The following is a 15,365-nucleotide window of genomic DNA, read 5'->3' as shown; positions in this document are numbered from 1 at the left end:
ACAATGAGTCAAATAAGTACACAGAAGATCTGAACAATTCGTATAACAAACTTGAATACAATTGTGGATACAGTATTTGACCCAACAAGGAAAACAATTTTCTTTAGGTATGCATGGGACATTTATAAAAACTGATTACATGCTAGGCCAAAAATTAGACTCTGGCCCTTCCCTGATCACAATATAATTAGGTTGTAATTAAAAAACAGTAATTAAAAATTCTCTTGTGTTTGTAAATTGAAAAGTCCATTTCTTTCTTTTTAAGATCTCAAGATTTTATTTGACACAGAGAGAAAGAGGGAGAGAGAGACAGCACAAGCAGGAAGAGTAACAGAGAAGGAGACACAGATTCCCCGCTGAGCAGGGAGCCTGTCCTGGACTCCATCCCAGGACCCTGGGATCATGACCTGAGCTGAAGGCAGACACTCAACTAACTTAAGCCACCCAGGTGCCCCTAAAAAATGCATTTCTAAACAACTCATTGGTCAAACAAATTATAGCAGGGATTAGAGAATTATTTCTGAGCAATAACAAAAAGAATCACAATTAGGAGGTATTCATAATACTTGAAGCAGTTATGAAGGTGCTTAGAAGGAAACTGATTGCCTTAAACGTACACATTAGAAAAAAACCCCTCAAGCCTAATGGAATAAATAGCCAACTTAAGTTTTAGAAAAACAAATTCAAAGACAAAAATAAGGGAATGTATGAGTTGAGATAAAATAGATTGCAATAGAAAAGCTCAACAAAGCCAAAAGAGTTCTCTGAAAAAAAGTAACAAAATAGAAATACCACAAGGACATGGAAACAAAGGAAGGCACAAATAAAATTATTAGAAAAGTTAAAACAGAAGCATAACTACAACTACCTCAGAGACTAAAATATATAGAAGGATAGTACAGACAACTTTATATTAAAGTTGATACTAAAATTACTAACTGAAGACATGGATAAATTTCTAGAAAAATACTACTTACAAAAATGGATTTTACAAGAATTAGAATTCTATGACCATTAAAAGGTTGAATTAACACTTAAGAAATCCTTCTACACACACATACATGTACACACACACACACACACACAACAGATCTAAGTAAACTTCCATGCAAGTTTCCATCAAATGCTCAAGGAACACGTATTTCAATCTTACACAAAATCTCTCAGAATGGAAAAAAATGACTACTCCTATTTTATGTTGTGAGTCTAGCACAGTCTCCCTCCATAGCAAATGTGGAAAATGGTTGTATAATGGAAGTAAAACCATAGGCCAATGTCACTATGAGTATTCATATACTCATATGAAAATCTCAACAGAATATTAGCAAACAAAATCTATCAATGTATATGAAAGAGAATTCATCAAGACCAAGTTGGCTTATTCTAGAAACACAAGGTTAGTTTAATGTAGGAATATTAATAACTATTTTTCATCATTAACATAGTAAAACAGGAAAACCATATAAACTTTTAAGTGCAAGCAGAAAATCTTTTAATAAATTTCAGCACTGAGTCATAAGAAAAATTCACTACCAACTTGGAATAAAAGGGAACTTCCTTAACTGGGTAAAGGTTAATTAATAATATTCATAATTCATAATATCTATAACAAATATTCTACAAAATAGTGGAAAATAAGAGTCTCCCTTTTAAGATCAGGAATATGATAAGGAGGCCTGTTTTCACCCTTCTAGCCATACAGTAAGAATACTGAATATTCTAGCCATGTAGTAAGAATGAAAGAAACAAAAGGCATAGTTACTGGAAAGGGATAAACAAACCACCGTTATTTGCAGGTGATGATTTGCAAAAATTCCAAGAGAATATATAAATAAATTATTAGAATTAATGTAAGAATTTAGCAAGGTTGTTGAATACAAAAATCAATATCCAAAAACAAGTTGTGTTCTATACAACAGGAAGTTCTGGTTAGAAAAATGCAACTTTAAAAAATTGAGTATAATAGTAACAAAATTATAAAGCATCTCAGAATAAGTCTAATAAAAATGTCTCAGTACTTTTATGAAAAACTATTAAATTTTATTGGTAGACATGTAAGAAGACCTAAATAAATGGAAGGTTATATATTACTCTTGAGTTAAAAGACTCTCCAATTTGATTTAAATATTTAGACAAATTATAAAAATCCCTACTAGAGTTTATTTTTTGTGGAATTTGACAAATCAATTCTAAAAATTCATACGGAGTTAAAATAGGCCTAATATATAGCTAGGATACTCCTGAGTAAGAACAAGAGTTGAGGTCAGAATGATGCAGGTACTAGCACTGTCCCTTATCAAGATTTGCAAAATGAGATCATAGTAATAAAGATAATGTAGTTATTTAAGTACACAAACAGATCAGCTGAACAGAATAGCCAGCTGGGAAGAAACCTACATGCATGAAAACTGATCTATGACAAAGTAGGCATTATGGGTAAATATATTTTTCAATAATTGGGTCTGATAAAATTAATTATTCACATCAAAAACATAAAATTGGATCCCTATCTCAAAGTATATACAAAAACTAATTCCAGATGAATTAAGGACTTAACTGTAGAAGTCAAAATTATGTGGACTTTTGGAAAACAACCCATTTCTTAAAATGATCTAAAAATTCACAAACCCATTAAGGTAAGAGCTGATAAATTCGCCTACAATACTAAGGATGCCAGTTATCAATAGAGCTCATGAGAAGGGAAAAGCTGCCTAAACTGGGATAAAATCCTTTCAATATATATGTTGAAATGTAAAGATAATGTCCTAGTAATTAAAATGTAATGAAATCAGGGATCCCTGGGTGGCTCATTGGTTTAGCACCTGCCTTCAGCCCAGGGCGTGATCCTCGAGTCCCATGTCGGGCTCCCTGCATGGAGTCTGCTTCTCCCTCTGTCTGTGTCTCTGCATCTCTCTCTCTTTGTGTCTCTCTTTTTTTTTTTATAAATTTATTTTTTATTGGTGTTCAATTTGCCAACATATAGAATAACACCCAGTGCTCATCCCATCAAGTGCCCCCCCACCAGTGCCTGTCACCCAGTCACCCCCACCCCCGCCCACCTCCCCCCTCCCCTTCCACCACCCCTAGTTCATTTCCCAGAGTTAGGAGTCTCTCATGTGCTGTCTCCCTTTCTGATATTTCCCACTCATTTTTCTCTTTGTGTCTCTCATGAATAAATAAACAAATTCTTTAAAAAATGTAATGAAATCATATAAATTATTATGAAACTTAAAATAACTAAAAAATGGGTAAACATTTCATTTAACACAGAGGGAAAAAAAAATTCCTCATTAATAACTGACTATATGCACCAAAGTAATCAAGGAAATGCAAATTGGAAGCACAATGGCACAATTTCACACTTACTAGATTGACAAACTAAAAAATCAGATTATATTAAGTGTTAGTGAGGATGTAGCACAATGAGAGTTTCCATCAACTGCTGGTGGAGGTTCAGATTTGAACTATCTTTTCAAAAAGCATTTAGGCATTTCCTAGTAAAGTTGAACAAATGTATATTCTACTTTTAGTCAAAAGGTCATATCCTAGAGGAACTTTCATTTATGTGCATCAGAGTGGTGCATCCTAAGCAATAATATACATACAGTGACTACAGGATCTTGTTAAAATGCAGATAGTGATTTAGGAGATCAGGAAGTAGGCCCCAGATTCTGCATTTCTAAGTAGCAGATTTTAGGGTACTGTAATGTTTTAGTTCTTGACTTGTGTGATGAATACATTGGTATTAGTTTCATTTTATTCACACTCATGTTCAAATGGGTTTGAGAAACTATCCAAAACAAAGAGCATCCTTTGGGAACAGGATGTATATGATGGAAATCAAAGAGCCCAGTAGTCTGAAAAACCAGTCAAATCCCAATGCTATCTTTTAGTAGCTGTGTATTTTTATCCAAATTATTTAACCTATCCAAGCTCACATTTCCTTGTTTATAAAATAAAGATAATAATAATTACATTTGTGTGTCTGTTATGAAAAGTAAGAGATAATTTACATAAAGTCTGAACATTAGAAACATATGTTCAAATAGTTGTTGCTATTGTTTTTATTGTTTGTTCCCCAATATTAGATTAGCATCTTATTTGAGGATATCTTGATTGGTGAATGAAAAGCTTATATGGAAATTATAATCCAGATAATCAATTTGTAGTTTAGTTAATATAAAGCTAAATACTCGCTTTTTAAATTTAAAAATTTAAACAAATTTTATTTGTTTATTTGAGAGAGAGAGAGAGCATGAGCAGGGGGCAGGCAGAGGACAGAGGGAGAAGCAGACTCCTCACTGAGCAGGGAGCTTTATCCTGGGCGGCATCCCAGGATCCCAGGACCCATCCCAGGACCCATGACGAGGATCATGACTTGAGCTGAAAGCAGACACTCAATTGACTGAGCCACCCAGGCATCCAAAGCTAAATACTCTTAAAAAGCACTAATTATCCTTGTATTCAATATTACATTACTTACATAACTTTATAATACCACAGGAAACAAATATGGGAACTATCCACAGACAAATTACGTTCTTCTTCTGAATCCTGAAAGAAATGGAAAATCAACTATGATATATAATGGTAACTGTAAAATAAACACAAATTTGGATACTGGCATAAAAGTCACAGAGGAACTAAATTATCTAAGATCAGAAGAAGTATAATGAACAAATTTCTGAATAGAACTAATGAATATTCATATAATATTAGTTCTATTCTTTAGCTACTCACTATCATGAGTGACAAATTTAGATAGCTTATTTTTTTTTTTTAGATAGCTTATTGTTTCTGTTATATTTGTCTTTGTGAAATAATAGAACATGTACATATGGCCTTTGCACCCATTTCCTGCTAATATTTGGCCTTTGATCCTGGTGCCTGATGCAGAGCTCCTACAACTCTTATAACCTCCTGAATGATAGGAGGGTCTGACATAGAGCTCCCTTTTGTTCTAATGAGGCGACTCTAGGTGGGCTTTGGGATGGGCACTGGTCACTAGAAAGGCTAAGCCATGATTAGAGGCTTGGAACTTTTAGCTCAACCTCCCACCCTTTGGAGACGGGAGAGAAACCAGAAAATGAGTTAAAGATTGAAATGACTGATTATGCCTATATGATGAAGCCCTCATAAAAATCAGAGAGCTTCCCAGTTGGTAAACACATCCACATGGTGGCAGAGTAACACAACCCAACTCCACAGGGACAGAATCTCCTGAGCTCAGGGCTCTTCTAGACCTTGCCTCTTGTACCTCTTCTCTGGCTGTTGACTGTATCCTTTATCATATCTTTTATTATTATAACTGGTAAGTGTGATTTCCTGAGTTCTATGAGCTGTGCTAGCAGATTATTGAACCTGAGGAAAAGGTGGTGGGAACCTGGATTCATAGCCAGTCAGTCAGGTGACAAACTGGAACTTGCAGTTGACATCTGAAGTGGAGCAATCCTGTGGAACTGAGCCCTTAACCTGTGGGATGTGAAGTTGACTCCATGTAGAAAATGCCAGAACTCTGAACTGTAGGACACTCAGCTGGTGTCAGAAATAGTACGGAAATCAACACCCGCACACCACATCTGGTAATAGAAGTGTTCTCTGAGTGTGTAAAGGAAAATAGTGAGTTTTCCTAGACAGCCTTATTCATCAAAACAATTCAATTAATTTTTTTCTTTAATGGTTCTGAATCAGAGATGATTTTGTTCACAGGAAACAAATATGGGAACTATCCACAGACAAATTGGCAATGCCTGGAGACATTTTTGGTTACTGGATCTGAGTGCTTTTGAGCGTATTTCAGAGATCAGCATGTACATACATTCTTAAAAGTTATAAGATCTGATGGCACTCTACATAAATGACAAAGATATTCTTATACATGTGTATATTTGTGTGTACATATTTTTATATAATATTACACATTTGGGCTTCCATTATACAACAAAAGGAAAAGGAGTAAGCCTTTACTGGCTGAGAAATTCTGTCCATGAACCTGGCGGATATTCATAAACTCAAAAGCCAAATTCAAATATTTTTTAATCAACAAGTTTTGAACAAAATGAATTAATATTCATCTGGTCTTTCCCACATCACTCTACTTATTCTCTGAAAATACAGATTATTAATTAAAAAGAAGGCACAAGTCCCAAAATAAAGACAAGATTTATTACAGGGAGTCTCTATAGCAGTGGCTTTAGACACACCTGTGTGGGAATATCAGCTATGAGGTATGTGGCCAGTAATTGTTACTAATTAGTAAAGGGCCAATGTTTTTAATGCTTAATTTTTTCTTTTTTTGTAAACAAGAAAAGATTCAACATCACTTTCGTGTATTTGCATTCACATGTTTTTTCTTGAATTAAAGAAAATATTTAAGAACAAACTTGCTAGAAACAGAAATGGTCTTTATTCCAGGAAACTGTCATAAAGGTATGTGACATGACACCCACTCAGCAGAAAGTACTATTATCATTAAGATGGTAGGTAACTGGGGCTTTCTTTGCTCATTGATAAAAAGGCTAAAGTAAAAATCACATATCATTTCCTAACTTATAATCTGCTATGAGATATATCTGAAAATTGCCATATTGACAATAATTTAAAAATACCTCTTATTTATACTTAACACTTATACTATTTAAAACAGATTGAAAGCCCAAATAAGTAAAACAAAATGTAGTAGAGAAATAATTTGCAAGATGTAATAATTATCATTAAAATCAACTTACTGGGCCCGTAACAATTGGTCTTATAGTCTGAAAACCAGGAGAAAAACAACGTAGTTCTGTCTTGGGTGAACTAGTATTTAAAAAGAACAGGAAGAGAAATAAGCATAGAGACATACAAGATTAGTAAAAACTCCCCTACTACTTTTTAAGCCTAAAAACATTAATTGTATGTTAATTAGAAAAATAAAAAATATAACAATACTTCTTTTGTCAAAGAGATTTTGTCTTTTTTTTCACACCTATGCAATGGGAAGAAATTTACATTCAATCACAGCCTTGAATCTGAATGTTCACACTATATGAATACATTTTTATGTGTAAATACACACATTATATTGACATTCATGGCAAAAATCTTACCTTTTATTTTTCACAGAACAAGTTCCTGGCACACTCCACTCAGAAAATGATGTTCCTTCATACTCTAACTTAATCTAAACAAGAAGGTAAGATAGTTCAAATAAAAAAATCTGATCCAAAATTTTTATCTCAGTGTTCTGATGTAAGGCTCAATTTCCTGGGTTCTTACAATTAAAGAAAGAATAACTAAAATTTAATTCCTTTAAAACTGTACAAAGTAATGTGACAAAGGAAAAGTAACTTTTCCAAGACACTTCAGATGTCTGCCCCCCAGAAACTATAAGACTCTTATTTTATTTTACTTCAAAAATAATCTACCAAGTGTCTAGCAGGTGACTAGCACTCCACTAGATTCTAAGGATGAAGAAAAATGAGTGAGACAAGATCCTTCACTTAATAACAAGTCATGGTAAATTCTGAAGTCCTACTCTTTGCATATCCCTGACTCTACCACACTAACTTCCATCAGTCACATTTTCCTTATTCCTTAATCCTTTTTTTTTTCCTTCTTCCACATTCTTTCATTTATAAGTTCTTTCCCCTTTTGAAGGATACTGATCCACTTTCTAACATCATTAGTCTTAGTCTCAACATTGGTCCTCTTCCTTTCTTAAGGAAGCTCCAGGCCCAGCATGGAGCCCAATGTGGGGCTTGAACTCACAATCCTAAAGTCAAGACTGGAGCTGAGATCAAGAGTTGGACACTTAGCCAACTGAGCCACCAGGTGCCCCTGTCTTCTTCTTAAGCCAGGTTTAGAACCCAATATCACCTTTATAGTAACAATTATGTATATACACATATGTACACGTTTCATGTAAATATATATACATAAACACTTTTTCAGTGTTTTTAGTTGTAAAATGGCGATTATAATACCAGCTATCTCATAAATTTGAAATTATAGGATTAATGACAGTGTATAAGAAGAAAAAAGAGGAAAAAATCACCAGAAGATATAGCCCTGAAATATATAGAGCAAAAAAAAATTTTTTTGAGTATGGTTGACATACATTACAATAGTTTTATGTATACAACATTGTGATTTCACAAATTTTTATATTACGCCACGTTCACCACAACTGTAGCTACCATCTGTGAAGATACATTGCTATTACAATATCATTGACTATTATCCCTTATGCTGTGTCTTTTATTCCCCTGATTTATTCATTTCATAACTGGAACACCCATTCACCCATTTTGCCCAACCCACTATCCTTTCCTCTAGCAACCATCAGTTTGTTCTCTGTATTTATGGGTCTGATTCTGCTTTTTGTTTATTCGTTTGTTATTGCTATTATTTTTTAAGGTTCCACTTGTGAATGAAATCGTATGGTATTTGTCTTTCTCAGTCTGACTTATTTCACTTAAGATACCCTCTAGTTCCACACAGGTTGTTTCAGATGGCATGATCTCATCCTTTGGTATGGCTCTGTAATATTCCTGTGTGTGTGTGTATTCCTTAACCATTCATCTGTTGATAAGCAATCTTACTTATCTATTCATCTATCGATAAATACTTAGGTTGCTTCTGTATCTTAGCTGTTTTCAGTAATGCTGCAATAAACAGAGGGGTGCATTAATCTTCTTGAGTTAGTGTTTTCATTTTCTTTGGGTAAATACCCAGTAGTGGAATTATTAAATCATATTTCTATTTTTATTTTTTATTTTTTTTTCATATTTCTATTTTTAGAAATAGTATTTAGTATTTCTATTTTTAATTTTTTTAAAGATTTATTTATTTGACAGAGAGAGAGCTTAAGCAGGGGAAAGGGCAGGAGAGAATCTTGAGCAGACTCCATTCTTTTTTTTTAATATTTATTTATTTACTTATGATAGACATAGAGAGAGAGAGAGAGAGAGAGAGAGGGGGAGACACAGGAGGAGGGAGAAGCAGGCTCCATGCCAGGAGCCCGACGTGGGACTCGATGCCGGGACTCCAGGATGGCACCCTGGGCCAAAGGCAGGTGCCAAACCACTGAGCCACCCAGGGATCCCCGAACAGACTCCATTCTGAGCACAGAGCCCTACATGGGGCTCAATTCCATGACCCTGAGATCATGACCTAAGCCCAAACCAAGTGTCTGATGCTTAAACTGACTGAGCCACCCAGGTACCTCTCTGTTTTTAATTTTTAAAGTAACCTCTATACTGTTCTCCACAGTGACTGCACCACTTTGCATTCCCACCAACAGTGAACAAAGATTCCTTTTCTCCACATCCTAACTAACACTTGTTATGTATTGTTTTTTATTCTAGCCCTTCTGACAGGTGTGAGATGATATTCTCACTGTGGTTTCAATTTGCATTTCCCTGATGATTAATGATCTTGAACATCTTTTCATGTCTCTGTTGGCCATCTGTATTATCTTCTTTGGAAAAATGTCTATTCTGCTCTTCTGCCTATTTTTTAACTGGATTATTTGATTATTTGTGGGGTTCTTTTGGTGTTGAATTATATAAATTCTTTATATAATTTAGATATTAACTCTTTATCGGATAGCTCATTTGCACATATCTTCTCCCATTCAGTAGGTTATCTTTTTGTTCTGTTGATAGTTTGCTTTGTGATGCAGAAGCTTTTTATTCTGATGTAGTTCTAATAGTTTATTTACACTTTTGTTTCCCTTGCCTAGGAGACATATCTAGAAAATGTTAAGGCTGATGTCAGAGAAATTACTGCCTGTGCTCTCTTCCAGGACTTTTATGGTTTCAGGTTTAATCCATGTTGAGTTTATTTTTGTGTATAGTGTGAGAAAATGGTCCAGTTTTATTCTTTTACATATTGCTGTCCAGTTTTCTAGCACCATTTGTTGAAGAGATTGTCTTTTTTCCATTGGATATTCCAGTATCCTTTGTCAGATATTAATTGACCATATATTCATCAGTTTATTTCTGGGCTTTCTTTTCTGTTCCATTGATCTATGGGTCTATTTTTGTGCCAGTATCATATTGTTTTGGTTGCTGCAACTTCGTAGCATATTTTGAAATCTGGGATTGTGATACCTCCATCTTTGTTCTTTCTCAACATTGTTTTGGCTATTTGGGGTCTTTTGTGGTTCTACACAAATTTTAGTATTATTTGAAAAACGCTGTTGGTATTTTAATAGGGATTGCACTGAACCTATAGATCATATAAGGCAAAATTTGATAGAAGTACCAGGAAAAAATTTCAAAGCCACAAATATAGTGGTAGATGTTTGACACACTTTTCTCAAACTACAGATAATCCTATATATAAACCTACAAAATTAGCCAATATAAAATAAAATACATTCTTTTCAATCTCACATAGAACATTTGCCAAAATTGATCATATTTACAAAAGAAGTCTTACCCAATCTCAAAAAATTATCTCACATACTATGCCTTTGATATTAATAAAATAAAATCAGAATTTCTCATAAAGTTAGCCAGAAAAAATTCTTAGGGTATTTATAATTCTTAAAACAAAAAACAACCCAAACTTTACTTCTGAATGATTTATAGGATAAAAGAGAAATCACAATGCAAATTACAAAATATTTATAAAGAATAAAAAAATTCAATGTTCTCAAAACTTGTAGTATATAGTATGTTAGTCCCTAAAATGAAATTTATAGCCTTAAATATATATATGAAAGAAATAGGGTAGTTTGAAAGTGAATAAACTTGGTTTTTAGTGTAAGATGCTAATAAAATAACAGAGAAAACTGAAAAAAGTAAAAGGAAGGATACAAAAAAGAAGGGAAAAGAGGCATTTACAAAAGAAAACAAACTGGGGAGAGTTAGTGGTGATGTAGTTTTTCAATCTAGTCAAATTCCCTAGTAAGCACAACTAGGGTAGTACCAATGAAACAGACAATAAAACAGCACTGGACAAGGTCAACAATAAAACTAAGTGACAAAGTATTCCTCAAAATCCTAAAATAAAAGTGGGCTGGAACAAACCAACTAAAACAACCAGATTCATGGGGTATCAGCATAGGGAAGCAAAAGAAAGCAAATATGGCAGACCTTAGCAGAGAAGAATATTTAAATCAGTGATAGGCATTCATTGGAAACCATGGCAGGACATTTAGACAATAGCAACTCTAAACCAGAACAGTGGTTGTACTTTTCAATTTTTAAGTCAGTCCAAGAGATCCATAATAATATTTGAAAGGATAACAGAACCTGGGATCTATGAATACCAAAACAAGGACCTATAGATACCTTCTAGGACATGGTTCTGTAGTGAAAGGAAAATAATTTCAATTGAGCTGGAGTGGGATAATAAAGGCAAAGGAAAGAAAAACTACAGATGAATGAGAGAAGGAAACAGAATCTGGAGATCTCAAAAAGTATTAGCCTTATTTTTGGACACTTTACAAAACAACAACAGAAGACAAAGCTCTAAAGCCACGAAGTTAGAAAATTTATTTTGACTCACCCCTCTTTAAAGATTAGGAAAATAAATTTCATGTAAAAAAAAATAAGGCAACAGAAAAAGGATTACAGTCTAATTTCACACAGCTATTATACAAAAAAGAAAATACAAAGCAGAATAACAGTCTCTGTAAGAACATACCTAATAAGTAAATGAAAACTACGACTAAATATGTGGGTTTGTCTTACATATCAACTTGGCTAGATTACAGCACCCAGTTATTTAATCAAACATAGGTTTTGCTGTGAGGATATTCTATAGATGCGGTTTACATCTACGATCAGTTGAATTTACGTAAAAGAGAATACCTTTGATAATGTGGATGGGGTCTCTTCCATCAGTTGGAAGTGCTTGGAAAAAAATGGAGGTTTCCTAGAAAATAAATTCTGCTTCAAGACTGCTGCTTTAACTCATGCCTGAATTTCTACCCTGCTGGCCTGACCTAAAGATTTCAGAGTTGCCTGTTCCCACAATTATATAAATCAATTTCCTAAAATAAATCTCATATATATGTATAAATTCTGTTGGTTCTGTTTCTCTGTTAGAACACTGGCTGACATACCTACTACCTCAAAATGAGGCAAAATAAATAAGAGAATGATAGAAGTTATGAAAGAACAATATAAATCAGAATTTAAAACTTATAAGCAAGCTAGAACTCCGGAAAAACCTAGAAATAAAAAGTCACATCAGAAATAAACCAAATTAGAAAAATCACAATTGTGAATAAACAATAGATAAGGCCTTGAGATAAATAGGTTTTTAAGAATAAAAGAGATAGAAAAAAAAGAATAAAAGAGATAGAAAGTAATTCAAAAGTAAGTGACAAATATAAAAGATAGGCAAAGAAAACCCAATTTATGTATAGTTGCAGATCCTGAAGAAGAAAACCTAAGTGTTTTGAACAGAACAATGATATCAATATTAACTGTAATTCAAGACCAATATATGAACTAAAATAATTTGAAACAACATACTGAAAAGGCATAGCTTATACCTAGGAAAAACAATTAAGAATGATTAAAAAATAAAAGCAACTAGGATTTATATTAATAAAAGCACTGGGCTTAAAAATAAACACTTTGGGGATCTTGACCAAAACAACAATAAGAACAAGAAAATGCATGTTATTCATAAAGGAAAGAAAATCAGATTTCCAGCAGAGTTTTTGGAAACAATACTTACTCTATGTCAGAGACAACAAAGTAGCATATATAAAAAGAAATAGAACACAGGGTGCCTGGATCACTCAGTCTGTTAAGCATCTGACTCCAGATTTCAGCTCAAGTCATGATCTCAAGGTCTTGGGATAGAGCCCTGTGGTAGGCTCCATGCTCAGTGAGGAGTCTGCTTAAGATTCTCTCCCACTGCTCCACCACCCACTTACACACACACTCTCTCTCAAATAAATAAACAAATCTTAAAAAAGGAAATAGAAGAGAAGCCAATAATCTTTATATCCAGATACACCAACTTTTATTTTAGGGATCTTTCAAACCAACCCAAGCTGCCAAACTGTCCATAAAATTCAAAGATATAATCAGACTTTATACAGAGCTACTATAAGAGAATAGAAAATAAAAACCAAAGCATTTTAGTTAATAAAAGTCCCTTTAAAAAAACCAAACACAAAAGAAAACTGCAAACTAACATCCTAAACTGAATTAAATATCCTCAAACAAGCATTTGGTGATAAGAGAAAGAAAAATCTTGAATTATAAATTCATAAACTAGGTGAATCACTATACTGTATACCTGAAACTAATAAACTAATATAATTCACCATACCAGAATTAAAATAAATTGATAAGCTAGGAACAGAAATTGAACCACATATAGAAATAACAGTTGAGGGATCCCTGAGTGGCGCAGTGGTTTAGCGCCTGCCTTTGGCCCAGGGCGCAATCCTGGAGACCCGGGATCGAATCCCACATCGGGCTCCCGGTGCATGGAGCCTGCTTCTCCCTCTGCCTGTGTCTCTGCCTCTCTCTCTCTCTCTCTCTGTGACTATCATAAATAAATAAAAATTTAAAAAAAAAAAAAAAGAAATAACAGTTGACTAAACCAGCACATGAACTATGATGATAAAGGAATGAAGACTAAAATATACTGGTGGGAAATTATATGTGAATAAAAATTTAACAAAAGGCATTGAAGACCAGAAAAGACCCCGAATAGCCAAAGGAATGTTGAAAAAGAAAACCAAAACTGGTGGCATCACAATTCCTGACTTCAAGCTCTATCACAAAGCTGTAATCATCAAGACAGTATGGTCTTAGATGCACAAAAACAGGGCACATAGATCAATGGAACAGAACAGAGAACCCAGAAATGGACCCTCCACTCTATGGTAAACTAATCTTTGACAAAGCAGGAAAGAATATCCAATGGAAAAAAAGACAGTCTTTTCAACAAACGGTGTTGGGAAAATTTAACAGCCACAAGCAGAAGAATGAAACTGGACCATTTCCTCACACCATACACAAAAATAGACTCAAAACGGTTGAAAGACCTAACTAAATGCAAGACAGGAATCCATCAAAATCCTAGAGGAGAACAGGCAGCAATCTTGGTGACCTAGGCCACAACAACTTCTTATTAGACATGTCCCCAAAGACAAGGGAAACAAAGGCAAAAATAAACTATTGGGACTTCATCAAGATAAAAAGTGTTTGCAAAGCAAAGGAAACAATTGACAAAGCCAAAAGACGACTGACAGAATGGGAGAAGATATCTGCACATGACATATCAGATAAAGGTCTACTATCCAAAATCTATAAAAATCTTATCAAATTTAACACCCAAAGAACAAATAATCTGATCAAAAAATGGGCAGAAGCCATGAGCAGACATTTCTCCAAAGAAGATATACAAATGGCCAACAAATGCATGAAAAAATGCTCCACATTGGGATTCCTGGGTGGCTCAGCAGTTGAACGTCTGCCTTTGGCTCAGGGTGTGATCCTGGAGTCCTGGGATCAAGTCCCACACTGGGCTCCCTGAATGGAGCCTGATTCTCCCTCTGCCTATGTCTTTGCCTCTCTCTCTCTCTCTCTCTCTCTCTGTCTCATGAATAAATAAATAAAATCTTTAAAAAATGCTCCACATGACTCAGCATCAGGGAAATACAAAACAAAGCCAGTCAGAATGGCTAAAATAAGTCAGGAAATGACAAGACGTTCAGGAGGATGCAGAGAGAAGACAACCCTCTCACACTGTTGGTGGGAATGCAAACTGGTGCAGCCACTCTGGAAAACAGTGTGGAGGGTCCTCAAAAAGTTGAAAATAGAGCTACCCTATGACCCAGAAATTTCACTCCTGGGTATTTATCCCAAATATACAAATGTAGTGATCTGAAGGGGCACCTGCACCCCAAAGTTCATAGCAGCAATGTCCCCAATAGTCAAACTATGGAAAGAGCCCAGATGTCCATTGACAGATGAATGGATAAAGAAAAGGTCCAATGAATACTCCTGGAATTCATTGGAATATCTCCAATGAATACTACTCAGCTATCCAAAAAATGAAATCTTGCCATTTGCAACGATGCCAACGGAACTAGAGGATATTATGCTAAGCAAAATAAGTTAATCATAGAAAGTAAATTATCATGTGATCTCATTCATATGTGGAATTTATTTTTTTAAGATTTTGTTTATTTATTCATGAGAGAGAGAGAGAGAGAGAGAGAGTCAGAGACATAGGCAGAGGGAGAGCAGGTTCCATGCAGGGAGCCAGATATGGGACTTGATCCCATGACTCTGCGATCACGTCCCGAGCCAAAGGCAGATGCTCAACCGCTGAGCCACCCAGGTGCCCCCATATGTGGAATTTAAGAAACAAAAGAAAGGCTCATAGGGGAAGAGAGG

General features: G+C 34.6%; 1 protein-coding gene across 21 annotated transcripts in view; it reads right to left on the bottom strand.

The window, feature by feature from the left end:
* CATSPERE (catsper channel auxiliary subunit epsilon) overlaps positions 1-15,365 on the bottom strand; it is a 199,335-nt gene that overhangs the window by 168,430 nt on the left and 15,540 nt on the right. For 13 of the 21 annotated variants that reach the window (XM_049112405.1, XM_049112415.1, XM_049112418.1 and 10 more), the window contains 3 exons: positions 7,089-7,162; positions 6,729-6,798; positions 4,484-4,554 (listed from right to left, as the gene is read on the bottom strand). Coding sequence is in view for 6 of the 21 variants with exons in the window: in XM_049112401.1 (XP_048968358.1) it covers positions 4,484-4,554; positions 6,729-6,798; positions 7,089-7,162 (215 nt within the window). In the remaining 15 variants the exon portion in view is untranslated. The remainder of the gene's footprint in view (positions 1-4,483; positions 4,555-6,728; positions 6,799-7,088; positions 7,163-15,365) is intronic. The other 8 variants (XM_049112408.1, XM_049112406.1, XM_049112410.1 and 5 more) reach the window with 2 other exon arrangements.

The sequence above is a fragment of the Canis lupus genome, chromosome 7 (assembly GCF_003254725.2).
Source record: "Canis lupus dingo isolate Sandy chromosome 7, ASM325472v2, whole genome shotgun sequence".
NCBI classification, from domain to species: Eukaryota; Metazoa; Chordata; class Mammalia; order Carnivora; family Canidae; genus Canis; species Canis lupus.
Note: the sequence above shows the minus strand (reverse complement) of the source record. Positions and strands in the feature narration are given on the sequence as shown.